This window comes from Carcharodon carcharias, chromosome 4 (assembly GCF_017639515.1).
Source record: "Carcharodon carcharias isolate sCarCar2 chromosome 4, sCarCar2.pri, whole genome shotgun sequence".
NCBI lineage: Eukaryota > Metazoa > Chordata > Chondrichthyes > Lamniformes > Lamnidae > Carcharodon > Carcharodon carcharias.
This window is the reverse complement of record NC_054470.1, coordinates 67,239,924-67,265,819: the sequence shown is the minus strand read 5'-3', so window position 1 is coordinate 67,265,819 and position 25,896 is coordinate 67,239,924. Positions and strand designations below refer to the sequence as shown.

At 40.2% G+C, this 25,896-nt stretch overlaps 1 protein-coding gene across 1 annotated transcript in view; it reads left to right on the top strand.

Annotated features, from left to right (window-relative positions):
• LOC121276751 (centromere-associated protein E-like) overlaps positions 1–25,896 on the top strand; it is a 114,658-nt gene that overhangs the window by 6,846 nt on the left and 81,916 nt on the right. Inside the window, exons 2-9 of the mRNA XM_041185297.1 lie at positions 2,137–2,240; positions 2,805–2,894; positions 3,312–3,430; positions 17,159–17,275; positions 17,645–17,726; positions 19,675–19,742; positions 22,024–22,074; positions 25,028–25,079. Of these exons, the coding sequence (XP_041041231.1) occupies positions 2,137–2,240; positions 2,805–2,894; positions 3,312–3,430; positions 17,159–17,275; positions 17,645–17,726; positions 19,675–19,742; positions 22,024–22,074; positions 25,028–25,079 (683 nt within the window). The remainder of the gene's footprint in view (positions 1–2,136; positions 2,241–2,804; positions 2,895–3,311; positions 3,431–17,158; positions 17,276–17,644; positions 17,727–19,674; positions 19,743–22,023; positions 22,075–25,027; positions 25,080–25,896) is intronic.

Below are 25,896 nucleotides of genomic sequence, written 5' to 3'. Positions count from 1 at the left end.
TTATTGCTATCCTCCAATCTTGCCATGTCTTGGTTGAAATTCTTCCTTTTCTCCAAGCTCCGACTGGCCAGATGATCTCTCATAATTTGCAAGTTATTTGTACCTTAAGTATTTTCCATATACTAAATATAATGAAACCAGATGCATGGGGTAGAACTAAGGGGAAATTAAATGTGAAGAAAATTGGCACAATTTTGCTAACTGATGTGATGCATGTAAACATGCCACTGGGGAAATGAGATGAAGCTGATACCAATTCTCTGCTGTTAATCTGGCAAAGCTTCAGCATCTTAATCTCCATGCCCTACTTCATCCTTTTCTGGGGTGTAATTGGGCTTGCTGCGCCCAAACAGCAACTGTCAGCATTGGCTCTTGTGGCTTGCTTTTTATCTGTCTATCTCTACACTTCATTCAAAATTTGTTCAAACACAGCCACACTCCAGCACTGGTTCATTCATTGGATGGTGTCCATTAATTAACAAGGCATCTTGGCTGCTGCTTTCCCAATGCTATTGTCACGACTCACTGGGGATAGTGTGCTGTAGTGTCAAGCTGCACTGCTCCCCAAGCTGTGACAAATGTGAGAAGTTTAATTAGGCTACCAACTTGTCCCAAACCTACCTAACAGTTTAATTTAAGTTAAAAGAATATGAGCACCAGGTTTGTGAACTAAACAAGTAAATATCTGTTTATTAAACAAATTGTCTGTAATCAGAGGCACAAGAAAGAAATATGAACTGCTAATTTTTAACTCCACCCCTTCTTAAACTCCACCCCTTCTTAAACTCCACCCCTTCTTAAACTCCACCCCTTCTTAAACTCCACCCCTTCTTAAACTCCACCCCTTCTTAAACTCCACCCCTTCTTAAACACGCACGCATGCACACACACACACTCTTCAATAGCACCATTCTGGAGTTCAGGATTCAATGGGTTGACACGGGTTTCTCAAAGAAAGCACAATTAAGCGATGTGAGGAATAGCCAGCTAGCTACTGTGGCAGGATTACTGAAGTCTTAGAGGCCTTTTCTCTCTTCAGGCTAGGAACTGGTCTACTGCACCATCCTCACACAGAATCTGGCCACTTGGTTAGCAGCCAATCAAAACGCCGTCGCTAGGCAGTTCCCTCTTAAACCAGGTCTTCTTTCCTGCACCATTCTATTCAACCTGGCACACACTGTTTCAGGATAGCAACATTGTAGATTTTCTTCTTCCTGCAGCCATTATACTTTTTAAAACCACAGCCTAATCTTAAAGCCACAGTCCAAGAAAAAATAAAAGTATATTCTTTACATTATCGCATCTGTTTTTGTACACATTCTCTGATTACTTTTGTGGAACCTTTTGAACCTTATCTCAGGCCCTGAGAAGGTTGCAGCCTCCCTGGTTGAGAGCCCGATATAGAGTAATCTACTCCATATGTCGGTTTGACCATGGTTTAGATGCAATTATCTTTACATTTTCAGAAATTATTTTATGGATGAAATTACATTTAATTGCCACTCTATGTGCAGAAAATGTTCACCACCTACTTTCCAGTCATGTCCTACCATGGTACCTCCAAATGACATGTAAGCCGTGAATGGAATCCTGGAGGTGAATGAGAGTGGGGAGCAAGAGCCTGAGGCATAAACCAGGACACTCAATACAGCAAGGAGTAGGCCCGCCTGAGGTGGTGCTATTGGGACAGAAGAGATTTTCATTTCTTGCTTTTCCTTCCTGTGAATGTTGAAATCTTAGTCTTAGTAGTGACTAAAAGAGCTATATTTCAGTAGCCCTTGGGTGGCCTTTTCCTTGCAGGTCTTTGTCTTGGACTTAACAGATTTTGGTTGGGTGTCTATGTTCCGACAAATTTGACTGAGAGGTGTAGAACGTAAGTGATGGAACCAGAGAATGGGAAGCTGATAGAAAAAGAGAAGGGTGATAAAGTGGAAATGGAGAGAGAACTGGGAAAAGAGTGCTCAGAACAAGAGAATTGAAGGCCAGTTATTACCATTTAAAGGAATTATGTTCTTCCTATTTATTACAATAAACTATATGGATAAAATATTTTCAGCTAGTTAGTAATACAGATTAGATCTATGCCTTGATCTTAAAAATAAAAAAAGTGACTAAAATAAATTGTGATTCTACCAGAGAGAAATCTTTACAAGGAGGATCTTCTGATAGCCTTCAGATTCATTGGAAAGCAGACAACCAAACTATTTCCCAGATTTCTGGAACTAGGTCATTCAACTTTGGTAAGTTCCTGAGAAGTTTTTTGTTGCAGATTTCTTTTACGTTTAACAGGTAGCAGTTCTAATGTTTCCTGATTAAGTGACCATTAGTCATCAGTACTAAACACTGAGCCAGCAGTTGCTGTTGACAAGTTTTTCCAGAGAGTACCTGTTGTTAACAGCCGCCCACCTCAATTATATGTGGCTTTATTCTGGAAATGGGAATAATAGGACAACTTGAGGGAAATTAACTGGAACTGACACTCGATGGCTGAACCAAAGAATGTTGGTATCTGTGTATCTGAGATTGCTATCTCACAAAAAGCCACTATCCCAGTGGTCAAAATAGCATCTCTGCCTATTTACTACTTGTTAAATGGATCAGGCCTACTGTCAATAGTTCAGACTAAGCCGATTTCCATTGTGCAAGTTCTGTAGAGAGTGGCACTTACAGACAGTTAAAACAATAGCTATATCTTGGGGTTTGATTTCATATTTTGGTTAACTTCACTCAATACATGCTACAGAACAAGCAGGCTTAATTGGTGGTTAGTTGACTATCTTTTGTACTGAAATACTTTGTTTTAGATCGTGTATTCCATGCTGAAGAGACCACAGCAATACTTTACAATGAAGTTGCACACTCTATTGTGCGCTCTATAACCCAAGGTTATAATGGTGAGTATGCTTCAGTTTATAAGAAATCAATGATTTAATAAAGTTGACATTTGTTTCCCTCCATGGTTATCTCTCAAATTTTTTAAAGTAGTTTTAAATCAGCGATACAGAAATATAATCATTTAATTCTAAGATTCTGGATTAAATGCCTTCTGGTATTGTAAATTTAACCATGGTGATAGCCATGAGCTTGATGGAGTCCTGTTATAGGGATATTAAGTTTGATAAAATCATTTATAGACTGTACACTTAGCAAGTGGAAAAGCCTTGGTGGCAAATCCTTCAGTAGGTGGGATAAAAGAATAATATTTTTACTGAGACTGCAAGAGAGTAAGATTCAAAACAACAATCTGCCTCCCAGAGGGTGGTTTCTATGTTCTTCAGTGTTGATGTTAAATTGAACTTTTTGTTTAACAGGCACAATATTTGCATATGGACAGACATCATCCGGAAAGACTTACACAATGATGGGAAATGCCGTTGCTCCTGGTCTTATTCCTCTGGCAATCTGCAATTTGTTCAGTGTTATTAATGATGTAAGTAGCATTTCAGTGGTATTGATTGTTATATTTCGTGTAAATCTGCTAGAACATGATAATCCAGAATTATTGTTTGTATTTTGGAAATATGGGGATAATTTTCAGGATGGTAAAAGCCTATTTGGCTGGTGATGACTCTCCCTTTCTGCATTGTTGTCATAATCCACCATTCTCCAGAAACTTTTTGTTCCATTATAGGTTATGCCATTCACCTGTGAAATTGGTTTGCTTGAAATCATTATTTGATAATTCTCAAATGTTTAGATTTCAAATATCTTGTTTCTCTGCTGTTTTCATTCGGAACAATTTTAGATCAACATTATCAATCCCCATCTATTAGGTTATTTAGGAATAGCTCTTACTCTTGTGTTCAGTGAAAGCATCTGCCAAATGTAAGATTATTAACAAAGCTGTTCATATATCAATAAATGAAAATATGTTCTTCTGTAGATCATTGATGGGACCACCTTTAGACTATAATATGCAACTTGCCTTCAAAGCAAACTCTGTTTTCAGGCCAAAAAACTAAAAGCATGATTTGAACCTAGTGTGAGGAGATACTAACAATTGTTGTGATATCACTGTTAGAGAATATGTTAATGAGTAAGTAACCAGGATATAAACGATGCGACCAGTGGATATTGTTTGGAGGAGCTTTCAATTTTTCAAGAAGTATGTGGTATGAAGGAATTGTGGCTACGCTTTCCTTTTAACAATAGCTGTTGAATCTTTATATTAAATCTGTCTGTGGGCAAACCTGTACCACATGTTTCAAATAACCAAACCCATGTTTAGTTAACCAGTCCTGTGAGAGATTGGTAAGTTTGCATAAAGCAAATATAAAAATACAATGTGGTAAGCAGCAGTGGTTTCTCGTAAACAAAATGATCAAGATTTGAAGATCCTAGGAACAGCCACAGACAAGATTTTGTGCTGCAGATGCTGTGTATGCATTGAAGACCCTGGGAATGCTCCACCGAGCAGTGCATACCTGACTTGCGAAGTAGTGGATCAGTGGTGAATCGGGCAGTTGATTTTGGCCCAGAGTCCAGAAGGGTGCCGTTCCCATAAAAAAAAGTGTGCAAAGCAAATAAACCTGAGCTCTAGCCCCCAAAAAAGTGGTGGGGTGGGGGGAGAGGAAAAGAAACACAGCAGCTGTATTGCTGAATCTCCCAATGGAATAGAGAAGCTACAAATCCCCAATACATCGCCAGCATTCATAAAAGACAGGAACCATCAGGAAAATGGCCACTAAATTTCCCACCATGATTTGGAAGGCCACAGATGTCCTATTTGAATTTAGGCTTTTTAATCAAAGGATGGAGCTCGGCTTTTTAGATTTATCCGTCACTGAACCAGATAAACAGCTAGAGGAATTTCGGATCAGGATTATTGATCTGGAAGCCGAACTGCAGACACTGTGCAACACAAGGGAGGGGGAAAAATACCTGGACCCTTTGTTCCAGAAGGCGGGCACGTCTCTTAGAAGAGAATTGTCTGTTTTGATCAGCGTTGGGGGACAGAAGGATGTGACTGTGAGTGAGGCAGGTAATGAGACTGAGCAGACAATAGTGGAGGAGCAAAACAAAAACAGAATTACCTGGAAAAACTCAGCAGGTCTGGCAGCATCGGCGGAGAAGAAAAGAGTTGACGTTTCGAGTCCTCATGACCCTTTCCAGGTAATTCTGTTTTTGTTTTGGATTTCCAGCATCCGCAATTTTTTTGTTTTTATCAATAGTGGAGGAGCATCAGACTCTGCAATTATTAAGCAGGTTTGATGTGCTCACAACCTGTGTGGATGAAAATGAGGTCTGAAAGGTGGATGAGCAGGCTTGCATTGGCATCATGGTGCAGGAAGCCGTTCAAGCCGGGGGAGCAAACAGGAATGCAGGGGACAGTATAGTGAGGGGGAGTGACACTGTTCTCTGCAGCAAAGAGTGAGAGTCCAGAAGGCTGCCAGGTTTGGGACATCTGTCCAGGCCTGGAGAAGAACTTGCAGTGGCAAGGGGAGGATCCAGTTGTCGTGTTCCATGTAGGGACCAATGACATAGGCAGGACAAGGAAGGAGGTTCTGTACAGTCAGTTTGCGAAAATATGTACCAAATTAGGAAGCAAAGCCTCAAAGGATTATTACCTGAGCCATATGCAAATTGGCGTAGGACAAATAAGATTAGAGATGAATGCGTGGCTCAAAGACTGTTGTGGGAGAATTGGGTTCTGGTTCGTGGGGCACTGGCACCAGTACTAAGGAAATTGGGGGCTGTACCGTTGGGGCAGTCTACACCTGAACTGTGCTGGGACGTGTGTTCTTGCGAATGGTGTAACTAGGGAAGTAGAGGGTTTTAAACTAAACAAGGTGAGGGATCAAGCTTGGGTAGATGTGGCAAATCAAGGGGTAGATACAAGGTAGGACACCACAATAGTAGTATGGGAAATGAGGGTCATAGAATAGCAAGAAGGGACAGAGAGATAAAACCTAAAAATACACCAATAGTCAAGACCAGATGTTACAAAGATAACAAGGATAAAACTAAAGGCTCTGTATCTGCACGTGGCATTCTTAACAAAATAAATGAGTTGATAGCGCACATTGAAGCAAATAAATGTGGTCTAATAGCCACTATAGAGACATGGCTGCAGGATGACAAGGATTGGGTCCTGAATACCGAGGGGTATATGATATACAAGAAGAATAGGAAGCTACGTAAAGATGGAGTGGTAGCACTGTTAATCAAGGATAGCATTGGTGCAATAGTTCAAGATGACCTTGGTTCAAGAGCTCAGGATGTAGAATTGGTTTGGGTGGAGATGAGGAGTGGCAGTAGAAAGAAGTCATTTGTGGGAGTGGCTACAGGCCCCCTAACAGTAACGACAAAGTATACAAGAAGAAATATTGGGTGCTTGTGATAAAAGGACAGCAATAATCATGGGTGATTTTAATCTGCATTTAATCTGATTTTTCCAGTTTATCAGTAGTAGCCTGGATGAGGAGTTTATAGAATGCTTTCGAGTGTTTTTTTTTTTAAGAGCAGCACATTCTGAAACCAGTAAGAGAGCAGTTTATATTAGACTTGGTATTGTGTAATGTGACAGGATTAATTAATGATCTCAGAGTAAAGGTACCCCTAAGTCACTATATGATTGAATTTTACATCTGGTTTGAAAAGGAGAAGAGTGGGTCTAAGACTAGGATTTTAAACTTAAATAAAGGCAACTATGTCAGCATGAAAGCTGAGCTAGCTGAAGTGAACTGGGATATTAGGCTAGGGGATAGATCAATAGAGAAGCAGTGACAGACCTTTAAGGGGATTTTTCAGAATACATGTTCTTTTCTGACCCACACCCAGATGAGGTTCCCCAAAGTTGTTGACCCAGGCGAGACCCCTCAATTTGTCACTGTCGGGCTGGGACACCCCCAAATTGTTATACCCCGGGTGAGGAGGAATGAACTGGCTCCCTGTCTTGCACCCTACCCCCCTCGGCCTTTCTGTTGGTCACAGCTAGACTTAATCTAAAAAAGATCCCTTTGGCGGTTACCTTTTTCCCAGACCCAATCGTTCTGGTTTTGAAGGAGCCAATTTGATCAGACTTTTGAGTTAAAGGTAGGAGCAAGTTTGTTAACTACTAGAGGCGAGAAAGGATAAAACACATGCAGGTTAAAAGTAAGAATTTCACTTGAAATAAGTGACAGTTTCGAGGTTCCAGTAGCGTTGACTTCGGTAGAGACAGAGAGATCGGATACCTGAAAATGGCGATTTGCAGGGGTACTGTGTGTGGCTGTTACTTCTGAGTCAAACTTCCAACGCTTGCTCTCTATCAGAACACCCACCAACAGACCAGACATCGAGGCAGTTTTTGGCTCGCTTTTAACCCCTCCTTTCCACATTTCGAGTGGGAAGCAAATTCACAAACTGTCTGGGCATTGCTCACAGGATTTCTTGATGAGATGATACTCATCTCTCATTATGTCCCATTGTCTCTACCAGAGGGAGCAATTAGCTTCTGGATGTCTTTAGAAGTATCTTGTCTGGCAACAGGGTGGGGTTCCATTACCTCTTGGGGAGCCAACCTGCAGCATTCTAGCCAGTGGCTTTTGCGCATTTTAAAAACTCGGGTCTTATTTTTAAAATCCAATATTTCTGGATGCAATTCGGTGTTTTTCTTTCAATATTGTGACAATTCCTACAAGAAAGAAAAATTCTAAAGGAAGGACCCACCATCGTTGGTTAACTAAAAAAGTTAAGGAAAGCATCAAACTAAAGGAAAAAGCACGTAATTGTGTAAAGATGAGTAGCAAGTCAAATGATTGATCAGAATATAAAGAACGTCAGAGAATGGTTAAAAGGTTAATCAGGAGAAAGTAGGAGGAAGTGGAAGGAAGCTGGCTAGAAATGTAACAGCAGATTGCAAGAGTTTCTACAGGTAATTAAAAGGGAAAAGAGTGAGTAAAATGAGTGGTCCTCTAGGGAGTGACAGTGGGGTTAATAGTAGATAATAAGGAAATGGTGAATGAAATGAACAAATATTTTGTTTCTGACTTCACTACAGAGGATACAAAAAGAATTCAATAAATTAAGCGGTGGAAGGGAGAGGGGAACTTGGTGAAATTACAATCACTAGGGAAGCGGTACTGAGCAAACTGGGGCTGCAGGCTGACAAGTCTCCAGGTCCTGATGGATTTCATCCTAGGATCTTAAAATAGGTGGCTAATGATGTAGTAGATGCATTGGTGTTAATTTTTTAAACTTCGCTTGATTCTGGAAAGGTTCCATTAGACTGGAAAATAGCATATGACCCCTCTATTCAAGAAGGGAGGCAGAAAACAGCAAAATATAACCCAGTTAGCTTGATGCTTGTCTAGGGGAAGGTGTTAGAATCAATCATTAAGGAGGTTTTAGCTGGGCGCTTGGAGAAACCCAGGTTATTGGGAAGAGTAAGCGTGGTTTTGTGAAAGGGAAATCATGTTTAATCCATTTATTGGAGTTCCTTGAAGTAGTAACATGCGCTGTGGATAAAGGGGAGCCTGTAGACATGCTGTATTTGGATTTCCAGAAGGCATTTGATAAGGGGCCCATCAAAGGTTATTGCAGAAAATAAAAGCTCATGGTGTAGGGGGTAACATTAGCATAGATAGAAGATTGGTTGGCTGGCAGAAAGCAGAGTATGCATAATGGGTCCTTTTCTGATTGGCAGGATGTTACAAGTGGAGTCCTGTGGGGGTCTGTGCTGGGGCCTCAACATTTTGCAATTTATAATCAATGACTTGGATGAGGGGAGCAAAAGCAAGGTAGCCAGATTTGCAGATGACACAAAGATAGGTAGGAAAGCATGTTGTGAAGAGGACATAAGGAGTTTGTAAACCCATAGAGGTAGGCTGAGTGAGAGGGTAAAAATCTGGCAGATGGAGTATAAAGGTAGAAAAATGTGAAGGTCTTCACTTTGGCAGGAAGAATAAAAAAGCAGACCATTACTTAAATGGAGAAAGGCTGCATAATTCTGAGGTGCAGAAGGATCTAGGTGTTCTAGTGCATGAGTCACAAAAAGTTAGTGTGCAGGTGCGGCAAGTAATTAAGAAGGCTAATGGAATGCTACCCTTTCATTACGAGAGGAATTGAATGTAAAAGTAAGGATGTTATGCTTCAGGTTTTAGGGCGTTGGTGAGACCTCATCTCGAATATTGTGTGCAATTTTGGTCTCCTTATTTAAGGATGCAAAATGTGTTGGAGGCGGTTCAGAGGAGGTTTACTAGATTGATACTTGGAATAAGTGGGTCATCTTCTAAGGAAAGGTTAGACAGGCTGGGCTTGTTTCCACTGGAGTTTAGAAGAGTGAGGGGTGACTTGATTGAAGCGTATAAGATCCTGAATGGTGTTGACAAGGTGGATGTGGGAAGGATGTTTTCACTTGTGGGTGACTCCAGAACTAGAGGACACTTTTTTAAAATTAGGAATTGCCCATCTAGGACAGTTGAGGAGTTGTATGACTTTGGAACTCTGTCTCAGAAGTGGTGGAGGTGGGGGTCATTGAATAGTTTTTAGGTAGTAGATAGGTTCTTGTTAGGCAAGGGAATCAAAGGTTAACGGAGGTAGATAGGAATGTGGAATTTGAAATGCAAACAGATCAGCCATGATCATATTGAATATTGGAGCAGGATCAAGGGCCTGAATGGCCTACTTGTACTCCTATTTCATATGTTCGGAACATGTGGTGAAAATAAAGGTAGCCTTTGAAAACGAGGGATTGCACAATCTACACTTTGGGCTTGTCTGAGGAGGATCAGAGGATCCTGATAAGTTGTGGAACATGTTGGCAGACCAGCTTTGTGTAAAGGTCATTTTTAGAGTACATTGTTTAGAGATGATGGCCTACAGACCACCGCCACAAGAATCAGTTGATCAGTTCGTCAGCAGTTGCTGTGCTAAGGTCAAGTGCTGTGATGTCTTGAAAGGTGAGCTATCTGAACAAATAATGGAGTTGACTATGGCTTCAATGCCAATTGAAGAATTTCAAACAGATTTTTAGAATGAAAAGAAAGGTCAGGATATTGACGCATTGCTAAAAGATGATGAAAAATTCTAAGCCATTGTAGCTGGACAGCAACACCTGCAAGCATTAGGGTGCAACTATCAGGATTGGCGTGGTAGCCAGGACACAGCAAGCAAGCAACCATGAAGCTGTCCTGTATTCCAAGATCTTTGGAAGTTATGCGGCATGGAAAGACTTTGGGCTCATCTGTGTAGGAAATCTGGTTCCAGAGGCGTGACCAGAGCTAAGATGCAACAAAAGTATGGGCAGCGTACTGGCAGAAAAATCAGGGAGTGCACCAGAGACCCTCATAAGCGCAAACACATAGACAAGATTAATGCAAGACAGGCCAGGGTGAAGATGCAGAATGGAATGATTTTCAACTGGAAATCAAACAGGCTTTTCACATTGACTTCATTCACACATTGTGTCACCTTGACAAATGGTTAAGAAACTTTTGTTACTAATGACACCTTGTGCCGAAAGAAAAGTGGCAAACAGATATTCACAGTCCAAATCAACATGGGCGCAAGCATGAGTATCTTGCTTGTCGGAATTCTGGAGGATATATATCTGGATCATTGGAAGTCAATGATAAAGCCCGATGACAGACAAACTAACTGTGTGACAATGGGTCACCTCCTTGCATAGGTATATTCCTTTATTCTTTCAAGGAATGTAGGTGTCACTGGCAAGCCAGCATTTGTTGCCCATTCCTAATTGCCCTTGAACCGAGTGGCTTTTCTAGGCTATTTCAAAGGGCATTTAAGAGTCAGTCACTCGTAGGCCAGACCAGGTAAGGATGGCAGATTTTCTTCCCTGAAGGACATTGATGAACCAGATGGGTTTTTACAGCAATATTTAGTTTTATGGTTGCCATTACTGAGACTAGCTTTTATATTCCTGATTTTATTAATTGAATTTAAATTCTACCAGCTTCTGTGGTTAGATTTGTACCCATGTCCACCAGGGAATTAGCATGGGTGTCTGGGTTATTAGTTCAGTGACATTATCACTACGCCACAGTCTTCCTACTGATGCTTTGGCAAGTCTTCATGGAAACCATAAGTAAGTCTGCCTGGTGGACATAAGTGGACCAGCAGTAGCTGGGTTACTGATGTGTATGGAACTCAACATTGTGACCATACATGAGATCACCAAGATAACAATTGCAGCGGAAGAGGCCAAGAATAGTCGCACTGAGTCAGTCCATGACTTAGAGAACAGATGTACGTAGTCAGGTTTGGTGCTATAGGGGAACTTCAGAGGTGATGCTGTACTGCATCTCAGGTGCAATTCCATCAATTGACCCTCCTAGAAAGTGCAGCGTGCAAGTATAGGAGAAGCTGAAGAGTGAGTTGGATAATATGGGGCATAACAGCATTACCCACACACACAGGCTGGTGCTGTTCCATCATGTGCTTGCTGAAAAAATATAGCACGATCCAGGCAGACTGAGACCCAAGACATCTAAACCTCACTCTGAAGAGGTGTCCACACAAGACCCCACAATTAGAGGAATTGAATCCCAAATTCACATGAGCAAGGTTTCTCTCCAAGTTGAATGGCTAATTTGGCTGAGGAATCTCAAATCACTACTTTCAGGGCACCATTTGCAGGATACTGCTTCCAGAGGGTTACCCTTTGGTTTATCCATCAGCCTGGATCTGTTCCAGCAGCGTATGGACAGAATTGCAGAAAATACTCCTGGATGCCTATGCATTGCCGATGACGTTACGGTGATGGGCATAACCAAAAAAGTGCATAACCGAAATCTACTTTCACTGATGGGAGCAGCTTATCGTGAAGGATTCATCTTCAACAGCAAGAGATGCTTTGTGAATGTATGTCAGTCTATCTGTTTAAGTTCTGGGAACCCTCTGGACCTGGGCAAACTCTTAAGGTGTACAAGATGTTAAGATGCTTTTGGGATGGATTTAATTTAAATTGGCGGGGCTGGGAGCCCGAAAAGTAGTTCAGAGGGGAGAGAAGATGAGATGGAATTAGAAGTTAAAATGCTTGTAAGTGAGTCTGGAAGGCAGAGGAAACATAGGCTATTTAAGAAAGAAATGAGTTTAGCAAGGCTAAATGGAATATATTTTGATGCAAGGAGGCTGAGGAATAAGACAGATGAGCTGAGGGCACAGGTAGGCACATGGGGGTACGATAGCATAGCTATGACTGAGACCTGGTTAAAAGAAGGGCAGGATTGGCAGCTCAACATTCCTGGTTATAGGGTATTCAGACAGGATAGAGGGGGATAGAAAAGTGGGGTTGGGGGGGGTCACAATATTAATCAAGAAATCGATTTATAACAATGAGCAAGGATGATTTCTTGGAAGGATCATCAAATGCGGCCATATGGGTAGAAGTAAAAAAACACAAAAGGGGCAAACACACTGTTACGTGTGTATTATAGGCCCCCAAACAGGGAGATATAAGGGATCAAATTTCCGAAGTGTTATAATAGTAATGTCGTAATAGTAGGAGATTTTAACTACCCAAATATTAACTGGGATAGTTTTAGTGTGCAAGGTGGGGAGGGAACAAAATTCTTAAGCTGCATCCAGGAGAACTTCTCTAACCAGTACGTAGAAAGCCCAACAAGACCAGGGGGGGCAATTTTGGACCTAATATTTGGAAATGAGCCTGAGCAGGTGGAAGGCGTATCAGTAGGGGAGCATTTTGGAGATATTGACCATAGCACAGTTAGATTTAAGATAGTTATGGGAAAGGATAAGGTTGGGCCGGGGATAAAAGTTCAAAACTGGGGAAAGGCTAATTTTACTAAGATGAGATACAATTTGGCCCAAGTGGACTGGGAGCAGTTATTTGTAGATAAAATTGTCAGAGCAGTGGGAGGCATTCAAGGAAGAAATAACGAGAGTATAGGGCAAATATGTTCCCATATAGACAAAGGTGGGGGACTAAGTCCAGATGGATGTCAGGGGATGTAATGGTTAGGATTAAGAAAAAGAGAAGCTTATGGCACATACCGAGGGCTCAATACTGCTGAGTCCCTAGAGTATGCAAAGTGCAGGGGAGGGCGTGGTGGGGGAACGGAAATTAGCAAAGCTAAGAGAGTGCATGAGAAAGCATTAGTGGGTAGAATAAAGGAAAATCGAAAGGTTTTTAAAAATATATAAAAAGGGCAAGAGAATAACTAGGGAAAGAGTAGAGCCAATTAGGGACCGTAAAGGTAATCTGTGTGTGGACCCAGAAGGCGTGGGTGCAGTCCTCAATGAATACTTTGCGTCGGTCTTCATAATGCAAAAGGACAACGCAGGTATAGACCTCAGGGTGGAGGACTGAAATATTAGAGGAAATTAACATGGAGATGGAGGAGTTACTAGCAAGTTTTGTGGCCTTAAAAGTGGATAAATCTGCACGCCTGGATGAGATGTAACTCAGACTGTTGAGGGAGGCAAGGAAAGAGATATTGGGGCCCTAGCAGTAATTTTCAAATTCTCCCTGGCTACAGGTGAGGTGCCAGAGGACTGGAGGACTGATAATATTGTTCTATTATTTAAAAAAAGAAGGAAGGGATAGACCAGGAAATTATAGGCCAGTCAGTCTAACCTTGGTGGTGGAGAAGTTACTGGAAAGCATTCTGAGGGACAAAGTATATCTACACTTGGTGAGACATGGATTAATCAGGGATAGTCAGCATGGATTTGTTAAGGGAATGTCATGTTTGACAAATTTGACCAAATTTTTTGAAGTAACCAGGAGTGTTGATGAGGGTGATGTATTTGATGTAGTTCACATGGACTTTAGCAAGGCTTTGCTAAGCAAGTCTCTCATGGCAGACTGGTCAAGAAAGTAAGAGCCCATGGGATCTGAGGCAAAGTGGCACATTGGATCCAAAATTTGCTTAGAGGTTGGAAGCAGAGGGTGATGGTAGAGGGATGTTTGTGACTGAAAGCCTGTTTCCAGTGGGGTTCCGCAAGGCTCGGTGCTGGGGCCCTTGTTGTTTGTGGTGTACATATATGATTTGGACTTAAATGCAGGGGGTATGATCAAGAAGTTCGGGGATGACACGAAAATTGGTGAGGTGGTAAATAGTGAGGATGATAGCTGTGAATTGCAGGAGGATCTCAATGGACTGGTGAGGTGGACAGAACAATGACAAATGGAATTCAACCCGGAGAAGTGTGAGGTAATGCACATGGGGAGGGCTAACAAGGCAAGGGATGACACTATGAATGGTAGGACCCTGGAAGGTACCGAAGATCAAAAGGACCTTGGTGTGCATACCCACAGATCCCTGAAGATAGGGCAGGTAGAAAAGGTGGTTAAGATGGCATATGGGGTATTTGCCTTTATTAGCCGAGACATAGAATACAAGATCAGGGAGGTTACGCCAGGTCGGCGACAACTGGAGTACTGCATGCAGTTCTGGTCACCACACTATAGGAAGGACTTGATTGCACTGGAGAGGGTGCAGAAGAGATTTACCAAGATGCTGCCTGAGCTGGAGGGTCTGAGCTATGAGGAAAGATTGGATGGGCTGCGGTTGTTTTCCTTAGATTGGCGAAGGTTGAGAAGGGACCTGACAGAGATGTATAAGATTATGAGGGGCAGAGGTAGGATGGATAGAAAGGCACTTTTTCCATTAGTATAGGGGTTAGTAACCAGGGGGCATAGATTTAAGATGAGGTAGAAGGCTAAGAGAGGAGTTGAGGAGAAATTTTTTCACCGAGGGTGGTGGAAGTCTGGAACTCAGTGCCAGAAAGAATGGTTGAGTCAGAAACTCTCGTAACATTTAAGAAGCATTTAGATATTCACTTGCGTTGCCATAGCCTCCAGAGTTAGGGACCAAACGCTGGAAAATGGGATTAGTGTAGTCAGATCTTTGTTGACCGGTGCAAACACAATGGGCCGAGTGGCCTCCTTCGGTGCTGTAATTTTCTGAGTCTACAAGACATGCCTGCTCCCTAGGAAAAAGAGGACTCGCAGAGATGGCTTGGATTTTTCAATTGCTTAACACCATAGATACCCAACTTTGCTGATTGGAGCATCATCATTTAGAGAACTGTTTAGGAAGAATGGTCCATATGTATGACAGGAGGTATCAACACCTGTTCAAACCACTTAAACAGCATTGTCAGGAGAGAAGTGTTCTGCAATACTACAACCAAGAAAGGAGATGATCCTCTAGGTTGACACACCTCAAAAAGGGTTAGGAGCGTGCATTATGCAAGGTGGAAAACCAATTGCATTTGGTTCCAAAATTTAATTGCAAGTGCAATCCAATTATTCAAACATAGAGCGTGAGACACTCGCTTTGTTATTTCCATATCTCAAGGGGTGGGGGAGAGAAGGGAATGTTATGATATCGCTTTGAGAGAGAATATGCTAATAAGTAAATGGCCAGGATGTAAGCCATGTGACCAGTTGGCATTGTTCAGAGGAACTTTCTCTTTAGCAGCATGTGGTGTGAAGGAATTGCAGCTGTACTTTTAACAATAGCTGTTGAATCTTTACATTAAATATGTCTGAGCAATCCTGGACTGATCTTTCAAATAAACCAAACCTACGTTTACTTTATCAATCCTGTGAAATTGGTAAGATTGAAATAAGCAAACATTGAAAAAGTCAAATCGTTATATTTCTAGGAGAAAAGTATGGTGCGATTGACAATAGCTTGGACAATGCAGTTTCAAGTAGACAAGTATGTTAATTGCGGAACCTGGGTATTGGATTATAATAGTTGAGAAGAGACTTTTTCTTTGATAGTAAATATGTAATGCTATTTGTCAAAAGTAGGTAATGGAAATGTAATAAACTACTTAATTGCTATTTGAAATTGGCTACATTTCAAAAAGTAACTAGAATAGAAACATGATTAATACTGGATATACAGGGTACAATGTGCATATTACACAACTTAGAATTATAATGAACTGTGAGGAGACTGGTGATAGACTTCAAGAGGACATAAACTGATAGAAAATGGATGAATATTTGGCAGATAAGGTTTAACGCATTGAAGCACAAACACACATTCTGATTAGAAGAACAAGGAGAGATAACATAAATTAAAGGGGGAGAAGAGCACAGTTGACGTTTTGAGTCCTCGTGACCCTTCAACAGAACTAAGTAAAAATAGGAAAGGGGTGAAATATAAGCTGGTTTAACAGTGGGGTGGGGGGGTGCGGGACAGGGGTGGTTATTGGGTCCCAACAATGCCCCCCCCTCCTTAAACCAGCTTATATTTCACCCCTTTCCTATTTTTACTTAGTTCTGTTGAAGGGTTATGAGGACTCGAAACGTCAACTGTGCTCTTCTCTGCCGATGATGCCAGACCTGCTGAGTTTTTCTAGGTATTTCTGTTTCTGTTTTTGTTTTGGATTTCCAGCATCTGCAGTTCTTTGCTTTTAAATTAAAGGGGGACAGAGACCTGAGGGTTTATGTGCACAATTTGTTGAAGCTAGGGCAGGTTGAGAAAGTGGATGAAAAGTCACGCTGGATCCTGGGTTTTATAAATAGAGGTGTAGAGTATAAAAGCAAAGATTTTATGATAAACCTGTATAAAACACTGGTTTGGTCTCAACTAGAGTATTGTATCCAATTCTGAATACGTACTCGAGGAAAGGTGCAAAGGCTTTTCTTTGGAGAAGGGATGTTTGAGAGGAGATTTGATTGAGTTATTCGAAGCCATAACTCTAGACAGAGTAGATAGAGAGAAACTATATTCCCACTGGCTAAAGGTTCAAGAACCAAAGGATTTGAAGTCGTTGGCAAACCTTTTATGTAGCACATGGTTATGACCTGGAATGCATGGCCTGAAAGAGTGGTAGAGGCAGATTCAATTAAGAAGTTCAACAGAATTGCATAAGCGCCTGAAGGGAAAATATTGGCAAGGCTTTGGGTAGTGGGACTAACTCAACAGCTCTTGCAGAGTGTTGGCACTGACTTAACAAGCCGACATGTACTGGAAGTATTCTATGATGCTGAAAACTCCCAGCATGTCAGTCAACATCTATGGAAGAAACAGGCAACTTGATGTTTCGGATGTATTCCTTCAGAAGTGCAAAAGCTAATTTGGTCTGGTGGTCTTTGGAATGTCTTGAGCGACTTGGTAACAAGTTGCTTTATAAATGTTTGTTTGCTTTTCTATTTTGTTATTTTGCTTCTTATGTAATTGAAGGACTGCAATTTTTTTTTTCAGTTGACTTATGATTTTTTTCCACCCAGACACCGAACAGAGAGTTTTTGTTGCGGGTTTCTTACATGGAAATTTATAATGAGTCGGTCTCAGATTTGCTTGCTGGCCCAAAAAGACGACCTTTGGAAGTTAGAGAAGATATGGAAGTAAGTGCATCCAAACATGTTTCTAAATGATACCTGTATTCTGTTTGTAATATAAGTGAATTCATCCTTTTTGGGGGTTTTGTGGAGTAACTAGCAAAGATTTTCTGGTCTCATTTCTTTTTCTTCGCTGTAGCTTGTTTTTGCTGATTACATCCTCTGTCCTGCAGTTTCTATGTTAGGTCTTTGGACATGCTTATAACCCAATAGTTTAATAGTAAAATTCCTCAATTTAGTTTAATACTGAGAACAGATTTGAGCATTTTACTGTCCTGAAATTTATTCATGCATAGTATTCCACAGTGAAATGCCAGTAATACTTAAATCTACTTTTGTTAACACCATTTTTATTTATTTTCACTTATTTTTCAGCGAATAGTTTATGTTGCCAATCTGACTGAGGAGTTGGCTGTAACCTATGAGGACGTAATGAAGTTGGTCCAGAAGGGAGAAAGTAAGATAAAAGCCCTGATTGCTCTGTTGCAACATTAAATTTCATTGTTGTGATCTCTTTGGGTCAGTTGGTTGTACTTTCACCCAAGTTGTGTAGTGAAGTATCACTTCAAGAAGTAGGCATTTGGTTCCATCTCACACCCCAGTGCAATGCTGCATTGCTATCTTTCAGATGATATGTTAAGCTGCAATCTTGTCGGTTCATTCAGGAGAAGGTAAAAGATTCCATTGTCCAATTCCATTGAACTCTTTTTCTCTCTTCCTAATCAGTATTCCTGTCGAGCAATACCATTTTAAAAAAAAAGTTATTTTACTTACTGCTGGTGCCTTTCTATTTGCAAATTAGCTGCTATTTGTCAATATAACAAGTGACTGCACTTCAAAAATAATAAATTTAATGCAAAGTGTTTTGGGGAGTTTCGATATGATATGGCACTTCCATAAATAGGTTTAGAGTTTATTTTAAGGGGAAAAAAAACAACTGAAAAAGGAAGATTTGGATTTAGTTTGCATGTGTCATGGCATCACAAAGGGGTTTCCAACAAATGAGGTGTAGTCATTTTTTATTTGGGAAAAGTGACCGTTAATTTGTGCAAAGCGGTGATAGTGATAGATATGTTTTCAGGTTTGGGTTGAAAGATAAATCTTGGCCAGGTCACTAGGGAGAACTCCCTAGCTCCCCTTCAAATAATTTTTAGAGACTGAGTAATGTCATGGATTCTTTTGTATTTACCTGAGAAGGTGGTTGGGGTCATTCTAATATTCTATCTGAAAGACAGTGGTCCTTCAGTACTGCGCTGATTGTGTCAGACTAAATTTTGTGCTCTTGTGTCAGTCTAGATTTTGTGCTCTGGCCTCGAATGGAGCTAGAGCAAGTGTTACTGCTGATTGACAGCTGGCATGAAATTTGCTACACAGTTTAGTTGGAACGAAAGCAGTATCTGTGACTTAGATTTCTATATCCTTGGTATTCTGTAACTGTCTATGCCAGGTTTATGAAGTCATGCCATAAAAACTCACTTTAAGATCTGTGGTGCCAAGAATGGTACAGTGAATTAGAGCTGTTGCTTAATTTCTGCAATGGAACAACACATTCATTTTTAAAGTTAGGATTTCAGTTTTTTTCCATGTAACAAAATAGCTTTAACTTCTGTCAAGTGAGTGTTTGCAAAACTTTACATTGCAGTCATGGTGGTTAGTATTTGGGATTGCACATATAACAATTTTTCTTCACTTGGTTAGCATTTTCCTCTTGTTTCCTATACACCAAATTTTGAATGCATTGCAAATTTGTTTAGGAACAAAATCTGAGGGTTCCCTGTTTGTTCTAACATTTAATCATTTAGTCAATTTGATATATCTCTAGTCTACCTGTTGTCATCGTCGCATCATCATCCAGTATGTTTTGGAATTTGCAATTGTTTTGGAATTTTCTGAAATAAAAGCTAACAAGGATCACTGTAATGTAATGCTTGGGGTTGTCTATTTTCACCTCTTGGATTGTGGTTTCAAATGCAGTTTGGACTAAAAGTTGCCACAAGTACTGGGACAATGAATTTTGTTAGTTCATATTCCACTCCAAGTGGGATGTGGCCCACAAAACAGAACTAGTCTCAGTTGGCCAATGAGTTGTCACCCTCATCATATAAGCTTTTATAACCTTTTTTTGGGTAGTGTAGAGAATTTCTGTGCATCTAACCTGTGCTGTTTTTCATTTGGGAGAGGTGAGTGCACTCATAGTAAATGCTTTTGTTTCCCATTGTTAACACCACTAGCAGAGATGAGTATAAAACAATAGCACTAAGTGTAATTTAAGTAAACTAATGCTCCTAAATACATAGAAAAAGTAACAATGGTTGCCATGATGTTTTGCATTGCCTGGTTATTCACCACGGAAACCTATTGCCTTAATTTAAAGTGAAGTTATCTGGCTTTTTTTTCCTCTTCAGAAAACCGGCATTATGGAGAAACCAAAATGAATGAACATAGTAGTCGGTCGCATACAATTTTTAGAGTGGTAAGATATAATTATCCACTGAAATAGTTGTTCTTTTGGACAATCAGAATGCATGCATTTACATTGTTATTTTCATGATCTCAGGGTGTCTCAAAAATCTCTGCAGCCAATAAAATACTTTTGAAACGCAGTCACTATAATGTAGGGCATCAGGGCACCTAGTTTGTGCATAGCAAGTCCCCACAAATAGCAACGAGATGATCAATTAGGATAATATTTTCTAAATGATGTTGGCTGAGAGAGAACTATTGGATATGGCACAGGGAACACTTCCCTACTCTTATTCAAATATGTCCATCTGATTAGTCTCATCCTAAAATTGTCCAGGTGATGGAGGTCACAAGGAGAGCAGGAATATAAAACCACCATTGCCTCCAAATCATACGCCATTCTGATTTGGAGGTAAATATTGCTGTTCCTCCTTTGATGGGCCAAGATCCTGGAATTTGCGACTGGTTGGTGCTGTAGGTGTAGCTTCGCCACATGGACTGCAGCAATTCAAGAAGAAGGCTCTCTAATACTTTTCTGAAGGGCAGCTAGGGATAGCCAAATAATGGCTGCAATTATAGAGTGCTAGCATATTAAATTGCCTATACTGGTAATATTGATTTGAATTCTATAACATAATACAGAATACAATGGAAAGCTTAGTCATGCTGCTTAGCAAGCATGAAAACATCCTAATCAAAAGGGGAAAGAGTATTTAGATAAAAGCAAAATAGCAAAATACTGCGGATGCTGAAATCTGAAACAGAAACAAAATGCTTGAAAAACTCAGCAGGTCTAACAGCATCTGTGGAGAGAAAAACAGTTAATGTTTCGAGTCTGTATGACTCTTCAGAGCTGCAACCAGATTGAGTTTTTTTTTCTCATTGCCTTTTAGTTAACTTTTTCTGGCGATGAGCTGAAGAAGAGTCATATGGACTTGAAACGTTAGCTTTCTTTTTCTCTCCACGGGTGCTGTTAGACTTGCTGAGTTTTTCCAGTTTTTTTTGTTTGGGAAAAAATATTTATGCTAGTCAATACCATTCAACATTTTGCTGTTTCAAGATTCTGTCACGAGAAGAGCTTAGCACATATCTGGTTTGTTTCTTTAAGCTTCAGGTGTGCATCTGTGGTCGTAATTCTTCCCTTGCGTCACAATTCCTGTTCTCGCCAAATTCACTTTGTTTGAAAGCGTTAGACAAAAGAAGAGTTTATTTCAATTAAAATGTTGTTTGGTAATGCGGAACTTGAGTATTGCTGAAAAAAGAGACATTGTTTCTTCCCACTTGTCCAGTGCTGTGCTGAAACATTTAAAAAGTCATCAGTTTAACAGCAACTCATGGACAGATTTGCTTTTTATAGTTAGATTTGTTCTTGCAACCAGACTGAAATTTTTTTCTTATTGCCCTTTAGTTAACTTTTTCTGACGATGAGCTCGATGTCCATATCCTACTCCTATAGACTTTAGCTGTGTAATTTTTACTTATACTGAAAACTGTTTTCACCATTACATATTTTGCACACTATAATCTGGTTCTTGCTGTCTAGTGGTGGATCTGAGTTTTATTTCTACAAATACGTATCAATATCTAAAGACTGTATATTATACAACAGTGCAGTTATAGAATAGTCATATTGATCCATAATTGTCTTGTGAAACAAGTAGCAGAACTTGGTGTATTATAATACTTATCTCTACCTGGGTTTTTTATCTGGCAGCCATTGATGTTGGGTGGGGGGGAAGTGATCATCCCATGATTACATTAATAAAGCATCTTTCCAGTTATTTTTACTTCAATCAGGAAAACTTGAAAATGCTTCAGTTAATATAACATATATCCAGTACAGAATGAGAAGGTATAAATGAATGATGAGTCTTCATAGTTAGCTTCTGACACATTGTGGATTGTACTTCACAGTTATCCCCGTTGTGAATCAGTGCGCTAATTTAAATGATGGAACAGAGTGGACATAAATGCGAATGCTCATTTTTAAGATCGCTTTTGTACTCTACCTATAGACTTGTGCAAAGGGACAGCAATTCTGAGTTGTGGCTGCCTCATTTCTTAAAACATACTTGTGTATAATTGTCAGCATATCCAAGATATTTTTAGTTTAAAGAAAAATTTATTGAAATTAATATTTGTTTTTGACATGCTATAATTCAAAAGCTTTGTCGTGCTTTGTTAAAATAGCCTGCAACATCAGAGGTGCTTGGAGCACTTCTGTTTTAAAATACATTTTTAAAGCAATTTCAATTTTATGGGCTCTGATTTCAGAAAACTTTCCATTTCAGATAGTGGAAAGCAGGGATAAAAATAATGAAGCAGTTATGGTTGCACATCTGGTAAGTATGTTCATTTTTTTAAGGTCACTGGGAAATCTACATCTAGTTCAATTCAGTTGATCTTCATGTTGTGGCTTAACCAGAATGAGCACCCCTTTGGTTGCTTGGGCCAAACAGGTGTCCCAAAGCTATATGAAGTTTGAATTACTTTTTGACTTGATTTACATATGTCAGTTTGCTGCCAGTAACAAATGTTGATGTTTGACTTGAACAGCAATGACAACACAGCAAGAAAAATAATTGCAAATACAGCTGAATTGCTCAGGCTCAGAAGATACACAGCTAACCCAAGAGCTGTACTTGCCTTGGGATTACCATGAGAAAAAGTCTAGTAAGGCTGGGGGCTCTGGGCAGAATCTTCCGTTCCTGCCAGCATAGGGAAACTTGGTGTGTGGGTGAGCTTAATTTGGCATCAGGCCAAAAATCACCTTTCCTGAGGGGATGAACTTTCACAGTTAAGTTCATGGGACTTTAAAGACGGATTGAGTTTCCCACCGAGCAATGTCGGGAAACCCTTTGCATGCATTAGCATGTCATGCATGCTCATCAAAAGGCCAACTCACTGGAATTAAGTTCCCCTCAGGCAAGAAGTTAGAACATTCACTTTTACAACTGCACATAAATGGCTTGCACCTGGCGAGGTAGACTTCTTCCACGAATAATAATGAGTTGCTGCTGCCCTGTCTTCTTTGGGGAGCATCTGTAAATGCCAGCCTACTTGAGTGACCTGGTGATGTCAATGCAAATTGCATGGAGGATGTCCAAAGAAGGGTTAGCAAGGGAGGTTGGAACAGTGGCCTGGCTAAAGTGTAAGGGATAGTGCAAGTTGTCCAGGTGCCCTTTAAATATGGTGCTTGGACTTTGGACTGCATGAAGGAGCGGCAGGGATGGTGACTTCATGCCCAGACCCAACACAAAAATTAGCGAGCTCTTTGAGGATGCGTATTTAATGAGCGGAGCAGCGCAAGATCGTGCGTGGTCAGCCATCCCTTGCCCCTGAACGGAAATCACTCCCATTTCTATGCCCGTCACCAAACCTAGACCCCAGAACGGAAGATTCCAGCTTTGGTCACTAACCCAATAGTAGTGTTATACAATTTTCTGAAAGCCTTGAATTTATTCTCACATTACCTTTCTTTGATGATCATTCAATACACTTTGTAGCTTGAGTAATGAAACGTACTCAAACATCAAAATTGTTACATTAGGTATGATGCAAGTTTTATTTCTTTTGCCATTAGTATCATTTTGTATTTGTCATTTTTTTTGATATGCAAAACAAAAATCACTGGTATATCTTTTGATGCAAGATTTCATAATTGTTATTTTAGTGACTGAGAATTCCATATTCTAACAGCCCCTGTGTTAATAAATAAATATATTTTTATGATTACTAGAACTTTGTTTTTCACTGCACAATAGCAAGAAAGAGATCATCGTATTTACTCTAAATCTTAAAATGTTCTGTTGCTCTGAATGGAAGTCCCAACTTTTTAATAATGTTACATCTCTAGTAATAAAAACACTGGCCAAAATACTGCTGTTTCAGTTGACAACTATCTTTTGGACAAAAGTTACCTTTTCACATGCTACGTTGGGAGTTAATAATTAGGGTTTGAGATGGTGGTGTGTGATTGATACAAGGCTTTTGCTTCTAGTGCACGAGTTCAAAACCCACCTGAAATGCAGGGGTGGAAGTCTCTGTCTGGTTACAGGGGTCTTTCTGAACTTAACTGGGCAGCCAGAAGCTTCTTTTATTTTGTACTATTTCACAATCTGCACAATGTTTTTATATTGTTTTATGTCTCTATACACCTGTAGTGAGTCATAAAGAGTATGACATAAATAAATAGAAGCAGGGATAGACCATAGGGCCCCTCAAACCTCCACCATTCAGTGCGATCCTGGCTTACTTTCTGCCCAGTCCCCATATCCTTGATTCGCAGACAGACCAAATATCTCAGTCTGATATGTACTCAACAGTGGAGCGTCCACGCCCCTCTGTAGTAAAGAATTCTGAAGATTCACAACACATTGAGTGAAGAAGTTACTTTTATCCCAATCTTAAATGATCAACCCCTTATCCTGGGACTGTTCCTATGTTCTAGATTCCTAAGCCAGGGGAAACAATTTTCAATGTCTATCCCTATCATCTCCCTTCAGAATATTGTTTCAATGAGATCACCTCTCATTCTTCTAAGGTCAGGAGAGCTTTGACCCAAATCATAGGGACAACCCTCTCATCCCAGGGACCAATCTAGGGAGCCTTTGCTGTAGTCCAGTCATGTAAGTATACCTTTCCTTTTAAATATGGAGATCAAAACTGCACTCAGTATTCCAGGTGTAGCTTCACCATAATCCTATGCAATTGTGGCAAGACTTCTTTATTCTTATGCTCCAGTTTCCTTAAAACATTTGGGGGGAAAAAAACTTCAGGCTCTGGTGTTTGTAAAGTGACCCAGAAAGCAGATGTGATGTTGGCTACCTTTTTTAACCGTACACAAATATTGAGTTTATCCTGACTATAGAATCCTGTAAGCCCACAATTAATGTGTGGCTTCAAATGTAATCTTTTGCCCAAACTTTGTTTTGGGTTTGTTGCTCTGAGAAACTTTCAACACACTGTCTCTGCCTTGGATAGTTTGTGGGAAAGTTATTTTGTTAACCAAAGCACTCTTTGCCGTGTGAAAGGTGAGCTGAATGCCTGGATAGTAAGCTCTCCCTTTATTCTTTCTAATATAGATCACCCTGGTCAAGGAAATGGAAAGATTGGGATTTGTTGACAGCTGGTCTATTGTAGTAAAATGAAGCTGGAGATGATGTTTTGTGGGGAGCAATGTTTTCTAATTTACCTGGTGGCTGTTGGGTGATGTAAATTAATGTACCTGACTTTGAATTTGGGAAAAGAACTTGAACTACGTTACACAGTACTTACAAAACCTTACTTTTACAGAATTTGGTTGATCTGGCAGGCAGTGAACGAGCCAGCCAAACAGGAGCTGAAGGCAAGTTGTTTTTCTAACTTGAGGTTTTGCTCAAAATTTATTTTTCTATCCAATAGGTTCCTTCCCTTAATTAATACTCTACAATTCTTAACTGATTTTATGTCTCTGCTTTAACCTGTTCCAGCGAAACCCAATTGTATGCAATCATTGTTTTCTGGGGAGTACAACCTGCTAAATACTGGCTGTTTAGGTTTATTTGAAATATACATACATTTGAAACTGAATAAGCAGAAAGCATTCAGATCTTAGCTGCTGCTAAAGTGTTAATACAAAAATGTACTTAAAAAAAAAGCTTGCATTTTATGTAGTGCTTATCATGACCATGATATTTCAAAGCACCTTACAGCCAATGAAATACTGTGTACTCACTGTTGTAATGTAGGAAATGCACCAGCTAATTTATGCTCTGCAAACTCCCACAAACAGCATTGTGATAATGACTTGATCATACTTTTTGTGATGTTGATTAAGGGATAAATATTGGCCAGGATACAAGGGATAACCCGCCTGCTCCTCTTTGAAATAATGCTGTGGGATCTATTACATCCATCCAAGCAAGCAGATGGGGCCTCAGTTTAATATTTCACCCAAAAGACAGCACCTGTAACAGTTCAATGCTCCCTCAACACTGCAGTGGGGTGTCAGCTTTGATGTTTGAGCTCAAACTCTGGAGTGGGACTTGAACCTGGAATGTTGTGATTCAGAGGCACATGTGCTATGAATTGAGCTATAGTTGACATGTTGCACTATGTGTCCATGCTGTGCCTTACCAGTCTTATGTCTAGATGTCGCAGAGGCAAATTGTGGGAAGGAAACT